Here is a 15,381-nt window from a genome sequence, read left to right on the forward strand (position 1 = left end):
ATTGTTTAGTGGAGGACTTGGCAGTATTCTATGAGTCTGTGATTCTAAGAAAACAAGTAAACCCTTAAATTCTAGACAGTAATGGGAAGAAAAACAGCTATTTATCTAACTTCTGACTTTGAGTCAAAATTATTTAGTGGATGCTTTGTATCTGTCTTAAGGACTATTCAAAACTACTGTATATGCATGTTGCTCTCCATCCACACAAAATATTACTAAAAGGTAATCTGGCAAGCAGATTTTTCCTCATGTAGCTAGCTTACAGTAAAACTATCTCAGATTTCAGTAAGTCCATAAGCAGGGCCCAGGGTGGGAATGATAAGCAGGGATGGCAAGGCATTTCAGTGGTGTTACTGCTTAATGTCCAACTGTTGTCAAGTGGCCAAGGCAGCGTAATTCAAACTGAGGAAGAAAGGGGTAAGCACATATGACAGAAGCAGAGAGGAGGAGAGAAACAGCCTAATCAAAACTAACAGCAGGATTTCTGCTCACACTTCAAACTGAGAACAGATAAAGCTCTTCATTTTCCAACCTTGAAAGCAAATCCCTGGACTCCATGAAGTGCTCCACAAAGAACTAGAAATCCTTTCAATTTAGTTATTTGTAGAACTACCCTGCTTATACCTCCCTGAACATTTTTCCCAATTCTTAGTCATTTACTCATTAATATTATTATTACACACTTACTGACCTTTTCATTTATATGACAAACCCAAACATTCACTTCTGGAGCCTGAAGGTTCATTACCTATACTCATTTAGATGACTTCCTATCCTCTCTCTCCTTTCCATTTCAAGCTGTTTGCTGCTTAAACCATTTCTCTTGAGAAGTCTAGGCACACAGCACCTTTCCCTTCTTTTTGTCAAAAGGTACACAAAAAGGTACCCCCTGCTTCACAAACCAACTCCTGGAAATATTTCACCCAAAGCATATTTTATTAATTTAGGTTCAGCATCAAAGAAGCCATCTGGGAACCCAGAAAATATGGACAAACATCCAGTGAGACTTCAAGAAACCTCCAAAAGTCTGGACAACCCCTAGAAGTCAGTAGGAAACTTGAACGTGATTTGTCTAAGCACTGGTGCATTGCAACAGTTGGAGCATGTGCCTTTTGGTACCCAAATATCACCAGGGCTAGACTCACAGCTACCAACATCATGCAAGGAAGAAAGCCAGAGGTGTAAAACCTCTGAACATGCCCAGCACTAAGCTAAGGCTCCAAAACTTGTAGGAGAGGATTGCAGTACTGCAAAAAGACACTGCCAAAACAGAAAAGGTACAGGCCAGATTTTCAAAAGCTTGCTGTAATCCTTTGATGTGGACAGGCCTCTGTGCAAACAGCTTCTGCCAATGTAGCTAGCCTTTGCCAATTGCAATCTTAAGTGCCTCAAAAAGCATCCTTGTCAGAAAAGTTCCCAAATAACTCATGTAGGACTATGAAGGGATGCCTTGTAACTCCACTCAGGTCCAACCCAGCATTAACACTTAAGCCTCTAAGTGATAAAAAGTTCTCAGTGCTTTAACCACTACACAGGCTGGAAGAAAGCTCACCAAGCTTCAATATACTGCTGCAAATTTAAAAAGAAAATAGCAAGGGTGTTTTCTGAAAGATGTATTACTTTCTGATGGTATTTTTGCAAAAGACAGGATTAGTTTCATGCTGGCTCACAGCACGATCAAGGGCAATGTAAGGATAGTAATTAAGTGAATTCTATTGCTTGCTGTCACAAGTGATAAATACAATGCATAATTAAACAAGCGGCATCTAAAATGCCTGGAGGAAACAACTATTCAGTGCTTTCATTAGGATAGATTAATTTCTCTCAATTTTTTTTTTCATTACATTCTCACGTTTCACAAATCTGAAAATTAACAGCTTGATATTAGCTCCTGTGGCTGCTGCTGCCCAGGAACTGCCCAGTGGGAACAGACCCAATGTGCATTGCCAGATGAGTACCACCCACCTTGTGAGTACAGAAGGATCTGCATCTCCAAAAGAACACAGGTGAAAACCTGGACCAGGTTCTCCAGGCCCAGCAGCTCAAAAACCTCCCGTAGTGGGTAGTCAGAGAGTGGCAGCTCGTTGGGCCCAGGTCTCTGGCAAATGATGGGCTCGTAAACCCCATAAAACTTCAGTGACCTTCCTGGGGGCGGCAGGGGCACCTCGTAAAGGATGTTGTGGATGTAGCTCTCCAGAGGCAGAGGCGGTGGCTGCTGGGAGGTCACCGCCTTATAGAGCTGGACCAGGAACTTCTTGCAGGCTTGCATGAAGGGCAGAGGGGTGATGAGACATATGGATTTGGAGACATAGAGTGTATCTCTGCTGATGTCGTAGGAGTTGTACCGCTGGAGCTTGGCAAGGGAAGTGGCATCACCCTCATCGATACTGCTGGCCAGAGAGTCCATGCTGCACGAGGAAGAGGCACAGACACTGCTGTATTGCTCTGCATTGTGCATCTGGTAAAGCGTTTGCATGGCTGTGCAGATCTGCTTGCTCGTGACCTCCTCGTAGAATGTGAGCACAAACCCGTATGTGCGAGAGCCATCTTCCCTGGTGATGATGAACGAATGGAGCTGAGGATCTCTGTTGTCTGCCTGTGTCCTGAAAGACAACCCTTTGGGCATACACAGCTAAGAAAAAAGAAAATAAATAGATACGGTTATCTAAGAAACAACTTTCTTTTGTTACTCTTGCATTACAGGCACATTCTTCTTTTCCACTGCATCGTAATGATTATTAAACAGCATCCCCCTTGAAAGTAGCCCAACTGCCTAAAACTGATGCTACTAAAAAAGATAGGTATGACTGAAGAAAGGAAAACACCCTCCCAAATCACCCATCTATTAAGTCATGACTTATTTTCATTCCTTTATAAAGTTATTTTCCCTACAGAATAACTTTTGTCTCATTTATTTAAGCATCATATAAGAGGCACCCAGCTTTGTTCTCATTTGTGCATATTATTCCTACCATTCCTCTCTAAAATCAGAGAGTCAAGAGAGCATCTTATAAGACTGAATTAAAATTACAGAACTCTTGAAATTCACTGATTTCCCCTAATTTTCTTAAAAGAAAGCAAGAGCTGACTGACAGCTATTACATTTACTTTCTACCTTAAGTGCTACAAAATAGCTTACATTGGAAGAAGGATGGGGACGGGATGGGAAACCACCCAAAAAATCTGTAAAAGCCTAGTTTTAGATCTGTCACTCAGCAAAATCTTTTGCAGTTATTTGACTACACTGGATGTTTCTCTGTAACACAGCCCTAGTGATAGGTATCTCAACACATTTTTCCAGGCATTCCTCAGGAATTCTATCAGCCATCTAATACAAAATAACCCAACATCCAGTAAAACAGGTTTGAATGTGTGTAAGCATGAGGCTCCTTACTTTTCAGATAAACCAGTACGTTTATAAGTGAGGAACTAAAACTTCCTTTGTACCTTCTGTCTGAAGAAATAAAAGGAAAGAAGATAGGGAGACCCTTCAAAGTGCTCCTCCTCTTTCAAAAGGCAACATCAGAAAACAACTTTCCCAAGGGACATGAACCTACATACGGCTGAGTGCATCCCCTCCTTGATTAGGAGTAAATTCTTCTGGTGGCAGAAGAGGTCTAGAGAAATAATTATATATTTTCAGGATTTTCATTCTATCCTGAATTTCACCCCTGCATGTTACAGAGGCCACCTGGCAGCTGCATGAAGCTGTTACCAGCCCAGCTGGGATTTAGGCAAGTGGTCCAGACTCCATTCATAACATGCTGGCAATCCCCTAAATTATCCTGAACAGCTCTTATGTATTCCTCTAAAGGGTAATACATAGAGAAATTAGGATCCTGGAACTGGCAGAATAATTTATTCAATTGATGGGATTTGCTATCATAAATCATGAAACTGCAGTTTGAAACATTCTTGAACAGCAGCTTCATTTTTATTCACAATCTTTATAGTTTATATTGAGGTATTAACAGCAGTGCCATGGTTAAGGCAGTAAAGTAGTAGTAAAAAAATCCTTGTTTCACACTTTATTAAATTTACTCTGAAAACAAACATCTCTCAACCTAATATTTTGGCAGGCTTGCTTAATAAAAAAATTATGTCTAGAACGTGGGCATTCAATGGCAGCTATAGGCTTATCAAATCCAATCAGGCCAAAATCATAAGTTCTGTTCTCAACATTATCAAAGATTATATATATATTTTTTTTTTCACTCTACCAGAATACTTGAATAAGCAAAAGATATGCATAAAAAATTCAGACCAGCTGAGATAGTTTCAGAAGGCTGTATTAAACAAATTTCCTCCAAGTCTTAATTATTATTCCCCCATACTTTAAACACTCAGTGTACACACACAAAAGGACACCCACAGCCTGGCATATGCATAGTATTGACATTTTAAGATGCTGGCAGCAAAGCTTGGCACAGAGGCTGCTGTTGTTGTTAGACCTACAAGACTACGCAGGAAAAGGCAGAGAAAGAAGGTGGGAAGAGACCACAGCAGGGCAGAATGACCAAGGCACTTAAGAAGCCAAGATCAAAAGGGGCCTGGGCTCATTTTCTAGCAATACATAAAGCTTCAAACTTGTAGTTAATGCATAAAAACTTTCATCTTAGTTCCTTGGACATCAATCACTTCCCATCTTGTCTGTGTTTGTCACATGCACCACAGGAGAGCGTTGGGGAAGAGTAGCTTGAGACGTGCCTGGGGGGGTGAAAGCTTTGTCTGCTGGTGATGCTGGCTGATCAGTAATCTTGAATAATTTTCTGTGTTTTTACACAGATGAAATAAAGGTGACTGAGTGCCTTCTTGGCATTAGTCAAAGGACAGGGGTTTGGTTTTCAAAGCACTTTATATTTAAACATATCTATCAGCAGAAAAATATGGAATTAAACCATGCTTGTGATAAGGCGTGGTTTGTAGACGCAAAAGGAAGCTGCAAAAAAACAGACAAAAAGATATCAACTAATCCCTACCACACCTCTAGAAACGAGGAGGAGATAGCCTTTTTCTAAATGCAGAGGCAGGACACACACATGCTGCAATCCCTCCTTCCACCCATCATCAGTAGCAGATATTTCTAAATGAAAGGTCCCCTCAAGACCACTGCCCACGAGTACCAACCAGTTCATCCATTAGATCTTCTCTTTCACTTTTTAAGCCCCTGTATATTTTTCATGTTCACAACATGCTGGAGCAGAAAGCTCCATGCTCAAATTGTGCCATGGGGAGGGGGGGGGGGGGGATGGTGGAGAGATGCTTTTCTTTGTCTAAAGCCTGCTCTTCCAAATTACACTAGGCAATCCCGAATTCTTTTATTTCAGTACACGACACGTTAAACGGACGCTTTCTCAGACTGCACAAATACAGGTAAAGATTTACATACCCTGATGTAGGCTAAAATAGGAGTTTTATTTCCTAAAAATTTCACTTTCCTCTCAACTGAGATCTTAAGTTCAGTACAACATATTACTTGCAGAATGGCCACCAAGATAGTATGTGATGTTATGCAGGGATAATCGCAAAAAGCAGTGGGGAAAAGAAATACTGCCCTATTAAAAAGAACTCTGTACTGTTATATATACTTTGAAAGCAAAAGAAAACATGAACTTGTAGGCAGAGTGATTGGGACTTCAGGGGCTTATTTTTAAAGCGACAGGATGGTTTGGGGAGAGAACTGAAATTCCTCAGGTATCCAGCAAAGCCTGGGCTCTCACAAGTTAACTTTCAAGGATTTATGCATTTTCTTCTCTGAGGAAAATTGCTTCTGGAAGCTCACATAAAGCAAACACATAGGCAGAACTAATACAGCAGGGTAAGATCAGAGAGGCCAATAATTGCCTCAAGGGATTCAGTGGAGGTGGGTATTACTTTAAATGATGTTTCAGATCAAAACAATAAAGTTTTTCAAAAGATGATTTAAAAGACCATTAAATACTGCTGCTGTTGGTATATTTTTTTTCCTCCAAGACACATTGCAAATGAAAGATGTATTCTTCAGCTATTTAATTTCAGCTGAATGCAGCTGAGTTCTATTATTCTATTTTAATAGATCTCTTGCTGGTTTTAGTATTCCATTTTTATCCGATAATATGATCGCATCTCATAAATACTAGACATTTTCAACTGTAATGTGAGAAACAAATAATAAAGCAATTCCAGCTATTACCTCGTGCTGCCACACTCCTGCTGCCCACCTCCCACCACTTCTCTGAACACCCCCAATTCAAAGGCAGACCTAAAAGGCATAAGCAGGCATGGCAGTTGAGTTATTACCATCTTAACTGAGCTGATAAAGCAGCATTTGGAGTCCTTCATGCCTTCTGTATAAGCCAAGTGACCTGTGCAAATACCACACTGTCTCCACCAGTGCAGACTTGGAAGCAAAGGACAGAAACCACCAGCTGTCAGCGGGCACAGGGCGTGATCAGGTTCATCTCTGCCATTCTACAGGTATGCAGTGCCACAGCATCAGTTCTCTGTGTCTCAGCTACTTCCACGGCTCCTATGTTTTCACATTAAATATTTGGCATGATATTCTCTTCATGATTGCAGAGTCGTTCCAAATATATTTTTGCATTTGCAAAAGCCGTCTTATTGTGGATTTTATGTGTTTCCCATCTCTCCATCTCCTGGGTGAGGGCCAGGTCTTGTCTTCATACCAGCACCATACAATGAGGTTGGTTTTGAAGTACCTAGTGTGTAGTCCTACCCTCCTCGAATGTGAAGCATATCTAAACTAGATTGGGGAGAAAGGGGTTCGCAAATTTTCCAAGTTTGAGTTAGACTCAATATGTATTTTTGAAACCAGGAGGAAACGGTAATATCGTTTAATGTTATTCTTATAACAACTACTTACCTTTAGGTTACAAAACTAATAGAATTTACTGTACTGGGAAACTTATCTCAAATACCAGTCATCTGTAGTCTTTGTCAGGACTTATTCTTAACAAGTGCTTTAGTGATTTTGGAAACATCCTTTGAATGTCAGCTCTTTGGGAAAAATTCCACTGGATCATCGGTCTTTTAGTTGTCATTGTCCCCATAAAAAAATCCAGAAATTGTTTTTTCCTCCCCTCTCTGTCCCCATTCACAGGATTTATCCACACAGACAAACTCACACCAAATTTAGATTAAAGCTATACAGAAGATGCAATAGCGAAGAGGTGCCATTGAAAGTGACTATCATAGAATCATAGAATTGTAGGGGTTGGAAGGGACCTCGAGAGATCATTGGGTCCAACCCCCCTGCCAAAGCAGCTCCCTAGGACATATCACTCAGATAAGCGTCCAGATGGGTCTTCAATGTCTCCAGAGAAGGAGACTCCACCACCTCCCTGGGCAGCCTGTTCCAGGGCTCTGTCACCCTCACTGTGAAAAAGTTTTTCCGCATGTTGGTGCGGAACTTCCTGTGCTCCAACTTGCAGACACTGCCCCTTGTCCTGTCTCCACAGATCACTGAAAAGGGGCTGGCTGATTCCCCCTATATCCCCTGCTTCAGATAATTATAAACTTTAATTAGGTCCCCCCTTAGTCTTCTTTTCTTAAGGCTGAACAGTCCCAACTTACTCAGTCTTTCTTTGTAGGGGAGATGCTCCAGGCCCTTAATCATCTTCGTAGCCCTCCTCTAGACTCTTTCCAGGAGATCCCTGTCTTTTTTATACCAAGGAGCCCAGAACTGGACACAATACTCCAGGTGGGGCCTGACCAGGGCAGAGTAGAGGGGGAGGATCACCTCCTTCGATCTGCTGGCCACACTCCTCTTGATGCACCCCAGGATCCCATTGGCCTTCTTGGCCACCAGTGCACACTGCTGGCTCATGGCCAACCTGTCATCAACGAGGACCCCCAGGTCCTTCTCCACTGAGCTCTTCTCCAGCAGGTCATCCCCCAGCCTGTACTGATACAAACGGTTGTTCCTTCCCAGGTGCAAGACTTTACACTTGCTTTTGTTGAACCTCATCTGGTTTCTTACTGCCCAGCTCTCCAGCCTGTCCAGGTCTCTCTGGATGGCAGCGCAGTGTTCCTGCATGTCAGCCGCTCCTCCCAGCTTTGTGCCATCGGGTACTTGCTGAGGGTGGATGCTATTCCCTCATCAAGGTCGTCAATGAAGATATTAAACAGGACTGGACCCAACACCGAGCCCTGGGGAACACCGCTAGTCACAGGCCTCCAGTCAGATTCTGCTCCACGAATCACAACCCTCTGGGCTCTGTCCGACAGCCAATTCTCAACCCACCTCACTGTCCACTCATCTATCCCATGCTCTCTCAGCTTTGCTATCAGGATGTCATGGGAGACAGTATCAAAGGCCTTGCTGAAGTCAAGGTAGATGACATCCACTGTTCTCCCTCGATCTATCAAGCCTGTCATGAGATCGTAGAAGGCTATGAGATTGCTCGGGCACAATTTCCCCTTGGTGAATCCATGCTGACTACTCCTCATGACCTTCTTCTCTTCCAATTGCTTGGAGATCACAGAATCACAGAATAACAAGGTTGGAAGAGACCTTTGAAGATCATCAAGTCCAACCATTCCCATCCTAAGCTCAACCATATCCTTAAGTACCTCATCTACCCTTTTTTTGAACACATCCAGGGAAGGTGACTCAACCACCTCCCTGGGCAGCCTGATCCAGGCCCTGACAACTCTTTCAGTAAAAAATGTTTTTCTAATATCCAATCTAAACCTGCCCTGGCACAGCTTCATGCCATTTCCCCTTGTCACCTGGCTGAAGGGACCATCACCCACCTCTCTACAACCTATTTACTCAATAGTTCTGTGTTCATCCATGCAGGTCTTCTGCCTCTCTTTCCCGATTTCTTGCTCAAAGGGATGCATCATTCCTGTGTTTGGAAGAAGCGCTGTTTAAATGCTACCCAGCTCTCACAGGCTCCCATTCCTTCAAACAGCGTAGCCCACGGGATACCCCCTATTAAGTAGCGGAGGAGATCAAAGTTAGCTCTTCCAAAATTCAGAGTAGCTATCCTACTTTTTGGCTTGCTTCTTCCACCCAGGATCTTGAACTCAACCATTTCATGGTCGCTTTGTCCTAAGCTACCTTCAATTCCCTAACGAGCCCGTCCTTGTTAGTGAAAACGAGGTCCAGCACCCACCCTCCCCTTGTAGGCTCCTGCACCATCTGTAGCAGGAAATTGTCTTCAACATACTGCAGAAATTGTCTGGACTGCATACGACTGGCCGTGTTGCTTGCCCAGCAAATATCTGGATAGTTGAAGTCCCCCATAAGGACCAGTGCCTAGGATCTTGAGGCTACTTCAAACTGCTTACAGAATGTGCTATCAACCTGCTCCTCCTGATCAGGGGGGCTATAGCACACACCCACAACAATGTCACACATACCAGTTTGCCCCTTGATTTTAACCCACAAGCACTCAACAGATGGTTCATCCTTTCCCAGGTGGCACTCAATACATTCTAGGTGCTCTCTCACATAAAGAGCAACTCCTCCACCTCGCCTCCCTAGCCTGTCTTTCCTAAAAAGCACATAGCCATCCATGACAGCGTGCCAGTCATCCAGGTTTTCCCACCACGTCTCTGTGATTGCAGTGAGATCGTGGCCCTGCGACCGCACAAAGATCTCTAATTCTTCTTGTTTGTTCCCCATGCTACGTGCATTTGTGTAAAGGCATTTTAGTGGGGCAGCAGATGTAGGTATCCTCAACAGCCCATAGCGAGATTTCTAACAGGGGACTGGCAAAAGTGGCTCCACTGAGGAGTACTCAGGCCAACCCACAGAATTTTCCCTACTCTGACGTGGAAAAACGTCCCCAAGTCCACCACTGTGCTGTTGGTATTTATACTTCTCCACCATCAACTCCCATTGTGACTCCCGAAGCACCTGCCTAACCCCAGAAGCCTTCTTAATATCCCCTTCCCCCTTCCTAACTAGTTTAAAGCCCAATCGATGAGCCCTGCCATCTCCTGGGCAAGGATCCGCTTTCCTTTATAGGACAGGTGAGCCACATCAGCAGTCATCATGCCAGGAGCTGAGTACACCATCCCTTGGTCAAAAAACCCAAAGTTCTTGTGCCGGCACCAGCCTTTCAGCCACACATTCAACTCGTGGGTTCTCCTGTCCAGCTCTGAGCCCCTCCTCCCACAAGTGGAGATAGACAAGAATATTATTTGGTCTCCCCCCCCCCCCCAACAAAGCACCCCAGATCCCGGAATTCCCTTTTGACAGCTTGCAGGCTACACTTTGTGATTGTGTCCCTGCCTGCTTGAACTATCAGTAATGGATAAGTCAGTGGATCTCACCAGCCCTGGTAGCCTTCTGGTAATGTCCCTGACCCGGGCTCCAGGGAGGCAGCACACCTCCCTGTGTGTGCGGTCTGGTCTACATATAGGGCCTTCTGTCGCTCTGAGGAGGGAATCCCCTACTACAACTACCTTTCTCTCTTGCTTAACAGAGGCAGTCTCGAGGCGTGCGGATGATCGCCTCTAGGCTTCTGCTTCCTCTGAGGCAGAGGGGCTCCATTCATCTCCTCACATACCTCCTCCTCAACTACCAGGGCCCCAAACCTGTTGCTTAGGGAAACCTGGGGGAGTGTGGTAGGTAGGCAGGGGGAGTGCCTACGACGGCGAGTCAGGACTGTCTTCCAGGCCTCCTCGGGGCTTGGGTCACTCCCATTTACCTGGCTAGGGCAACTGCAGACTCTGGCATTCCCTGCAGCCTGAGACCTGAACCGCAGCATCCCTAGGCAGGCCCTCCGTCGGGGTTGCCCCAGATTTGTAGGGGGAGCCTCTCCGCCTGGTGGAGACCACGGGTAACTGTCTGTGCACACAGCACACAGGGAACCCTCAGCTCGCCCTTTGAACTCTGTGAGCTGGTCCGAGGAATTTACCCTGTCGGCTAGCCAGGAGGGCAGGCTTGCTCGGCCTGCTAACTGCCGCGTTAACTGCCGCGCCACGCCCGGGCCGCCGCGCTCCCAGAGGCCCCTCTTGTATGGAGAGGGATAATTCCTGTCGCCCTTAGCTCCGCCCCCGATGAGTCACCGCTCCGGGCAGTGCAGGGGACGAGCAATTGCTGTTGATGGGTGCTGATGGCCGCTGATTAGTTGCCCTCGCGGATCTATGCCCGGGGGTTGTTGCTTGCAGAAAGGGGTTCCTCGACCGAGTCTCCCCCTTCAGAGCCCTTCTCCTCAGCAGCTGAGGAGAAGGTGGCAGTCGCGGTGGTTTTTAAACTGCCGCTGTCGCCCTTAGCTCCGCCCCCGCAGAAGCTGTGGTTTAGGCAAGTTCAAGCTTCTGTGTAAAGATTCTTCTCTCCTTTGCTATATGCAGCATATATGAGCATTTTTGTACTCAGAAATTACATACTGATAGTACTACCTTAAAAATTTCTTGGTTCACCTCCTACCCGCTTGTGGATGTGCATATCAGGCGACTACAGCCCTTCCAACCAGTCACTGAGCTGGGGGTTAGACTTGTTTCATCATGCAGTAGATTTCACTAGAACTAATGAGGGAAACGCAGAGTTTCACTTTTGTTGCGCCTAAAAGTATTTTGCATTTTCATGTTACCTCTTTCTCTAGAGCTTTTCAACCAGTGTGCCCAGTGGCTAATCTTAGTCCCTGCAGAAGTGCCTGTTCATCACGTCACAAGGGACAGTTGTCAACAACCCAGGAACCACGCAAGAGTTGACTTTGTCAGGAAACAGCTTGAGAAGAAAGTTTCTCTACCCACCATGTTGACGGCATCCTGGTCGAAGGGGTTCCACTCAATGTTTTGAGGATAATGGGCCAAAACTTTGGACTTGAAGGTTCTTCTTAAGGGACTCTGGTCAAAATTCTCTCCTGCAACAAATGAAGAAATAATGACTTGTGACAGCAGTGAAGCTTTAGAGAGACCTGGGCTGGGCAGCTTGCTTTCACTTTGTTCTTGGTTTTGGGATTTGTTTTGAGAAATCTGAAGGGCATTTTCACTCCCAAAAGATAAACATAAAAGACGCGCATTCAGCCTGATCTCTCTTCCTACAAAATCTTACTCCTGTTGCAATTCAGCTTCCAGCTTAGCGATTACTGCATGCAAGTTTAGTGTTTAGAGGAAAAAATACTACTGGAGTTCTAGAGAAATAGATGCTGCAATCAACTGAATTCTCCACCTTCCCCTACAACTTGAATATCTAGAGATGAGCACTTTCCCTCAAGTTTGTTAGAAACTGTCTTATGGTCAATGAAAGGTGTGAGCACCTCACAGCTATTATAAATTATTCAAGGATTCATTATAGGAATTTTTTATATCACAGAGCCCGTGTGAAGATTAAACATGATTTTTTTTCCTGTGTCAAATATCAAGGACAGACCTTTTCCACACAAAGAATCCAGCAAAGAGGAAGACTGAAATTAGACTTCAGGCAGAAATACATGTAGTTATCAGCGTCCAAATAGAGTATTTCACACGATACTGCTAATAGAGTTTCCACCACTGGACAGTCTACACTATGCAACACAGTAAACAAAATAAGTTCCTAAAAATCACTGCATTATGATCTACTACACATTTTCCAAATACCAGGTTACTAATTTCAGGCTTCTTGCTTTAAGACCAAAGGTAGGTCTTTCCTGTTCAGTTCCTTTCTCACCTGAGAGAGATGATGGGATGAAAGCATTAAGTTCACAATGTTATATGCTTTTCACCAAACCTAGCTTTGCATGCAAAGTCTCCCTTTTGGACTTCTTAGTGTTACCTAGATACTTTAAAAAATACGTTACAGATATAGGATTTTATTTCTTTTCTTTAAAAGAAAAACAACATTATTTCTCCTTCACTTGAAGTTCAGATTTAATATTTCATTAATGTTTTTAATGAGAGATAATTTGGGATGAAAAAAAAAATCAATTACTTTGCAAGCTCTAAAGGCAATCTGCCATCCTGCAGAAAAGTTAAATTACAAGTCACTAACCTCACTGAACCCTCTCTGAAGGCAACCTGGACTGCATGAGTCTAACTTTTGCTCGCTGAGTTACATATGACAATTCCATGTTTGTGCAGCTAGTGGCCTCCGAGCAATGTTGCAAAATTTTTGTGAAACTCGAAGGTTTTGGAGGCCACAGCCATTTGATACATGGCCTTTGCTCCTTGTGCAGTGCAGGCCACACAATCATGTGGCTCAGAGTGAATTAATCCAATGAAATTTGTGTACAAACTGATACTTGAAGGCAGAGCTTCTCTGTCTTTGCCTGACAGAGCTATGGGTCTGCAAATAATTGTGGGGATCACAAGATAATCGAGAAAAACACAGGGAGAAACCACAATGTAAAAATTATCCAGGCCAAGTTTTAGGGGTGTTGGAAACCATTTGCTATATGAAACCCTACAAAAGTCAGACATTTCTTACACCAACACCAGCTGCCTACTTGGTTGGGAAGGGGAAGCAGAGACTCATGCCAGTTGTACCCTCCACGAGGATGCATATAGGACTGGCAGAGGTTCCTTGAGGCATGTGTTTAAAAGAGAATGGGTTTAAAATCTCTTCCTCCCAAGATATCTTTGAGATTTTAAAAGTATTGGTATTTTTATACAACGGCTCATTCATAACAGAGGATTTAGACACACTGCAGCAGCTTTTTTTTTTTTTTTTTTTTTTGAAGCACTATGTCTGCCTGACTCGATTTTTGTAGGTAATCATGGGGGAGAAAAGCAAGTAAGTTTCTAAAAGGATATTTTGTGCTTGGGAGGAGAAAAAGGTCTGAGTCTGCACTGCACTGCAACCATAATTCCTGGGGCAGGAATAAATGGAAATAGTAAGATGTAAGGAACTCTGGCAGGGGAATCCAGCTTGCTTCTGGAATTGCTCCAGGCAAACGAGAAATCCAGCAAAAGTTTGTGTCACAGAAATAAGGAAAACCGAAGGTATCAACTAAACTGGAACAAATTAAAAGACATGGTGGGGTCTAAGTCACATCTGTCAAGTTGGACCAGACTTGTGACTAGTTGTGATGGCAGTCCAGAGCACAAGGTCTATGAAAACCCTCTACATGCTGGGTTACACAGCTTACACTGATTTACACAAAACCAGATTGTCACTCTATTACAGAACACAGCAATAGAATAAACTCCTATTTTGGTCCAGAAGTTCTTTGCAGAGGCATCAGAGATAAAGACATAATGTCATCCACCAATTCCTGATGTTTTACATGATAAAAATTCTAACAAGCAAAGCCAGCAAAAATTCTCTCTCTGCATATGGACTTAAACAGACTTGGCAACATTTATAATTCTTCGTATCAAACAGTAATTAATGTGCTTGCATAATAAAATAAACATGCATGAGGTTATTTCCTAATTAAATCTTCAACCTTCCTTACATCTGAAACCGTTTACCCTACAACTATGAATTAGCAGAAAGGCAGATATTAAATGCTGGATTTGTTTGGTTGCTTCTACTAAAAGTTCAAAAAGCTCTCCAGTGCTAACAGCAAGTGAGTGCTGGATTCCACATTTCTGTAAAGCTTTCTTTTTCCATGAGAAAAAAAATGTTACTGTAACCTGATGGATGCTAATTGGGAATTTGTGGGGCTCAGAGGCACTCATCACCTCTTCAGTTCACCAGTGGAGCCCTTTGCAGGTCCTTTAGGGGCCAGTTTTCTAATCTACAGTAAACAGGTGTTGTAAGAACACCTTTTGCTTGAAAAATAGTCCACAGTGATGACAAACAACTAAATTTATTAATCACTTGGTATTAGCACATAACCATAAATCAGAGTCCAGCAGCAACGTGCATTAATCACATTTATTGTTTCTACTGCCTGCACTCACTTACAGGCACCGAAGAAACTGGGGACACTGGACACACTCGGGAGAGCTCCACTTATGGCACACCTACAACACATGGCATCTCAAGGGATGTGGCTCTGTACTCTTAGATTGAGTGGGACAGCACACTGCCCAGCTTTCACCTAAACAAACTTCCACATGTGCCCTGAAGCAGAGCCCTGCACACCTGGTAGCTTTACTTAGCTCTGTTTTTGTAAACTTGAGGTGGAACAGAGGGCAGGTACCACGCGGTGCCACAGGCTGACTTGCGTTTACTCCGTCCTCTGGCATTACAGTGGCACAGGCAGAGACTGAAAGCATGTCAGACTGCTCAAAGGGATTTGGAAAGTAGATGTTGGGAAGCTTCTCCACAGGAAAATACTGTATCAGCAGGCATGTAAGAACAGGGAAAGCCTTGCTTTGGTATTGAACATGCCATGCCTCAATTTCTCCATAAACATCCCTCACATCTTGATGGGCAGCATCTGGAACCAGTGGAGAAGGCGGCATATTTGCCAATAAACCATAGCAACAATGAAAAAATTGACATTTCAATCAAATACATAGTCACTTAGATGTCAGAGATGTTTTTGGAAATCC

At 43.8% G+C, this 15,381-nt stretch overlaps 1 protein-coding gene across 5 annotated transcripts in view; it reads right to left on the reverse strand.

Moving 5' to 3' along the window:
* Positions 1-15,381, reverse strand: part of DENND5B (DENN domain containing 5B) — a gene marked incomplete at its 5' end in the record, with an annotated part of 116,314 nt that overhangs the window by 50,225 nt on the left and 50,708 nt on the right. For 4 of the 5 annotated variants that reach the window (XM_084279084.1, XM_084279083.1, XM_084279081.1 and 1 more), the window contains 2 exons: positions 1,966-2,632; positions 11,710-11,819. In XM_084279084.1, the coding sequence (XP_084135210.1) occupies positions 1,966-2,632; positions 11,710-11,819 (777 nt within the window). Of the gene's footprint in view, positions 1-1,965; positions 2,633-11,709; positions 11,874-15,381 lie in introns of all 5 variants that reach the window. The other variant, XM_084279082.1, reaches the window with a different exon arrangement.

The sequence above is a fragment of the Gallinula chloropus genome (assembly GCF_964237585.1).
Source record: "Gallinula chloropus genome assembly, chromosome: 1".
Classification (NCBI taxonomy): Eukaryota; Metazoa; Chordata; class Aves; order Gruiformes; family Rallidae; genus Gallinula; species Gallinula chloropus.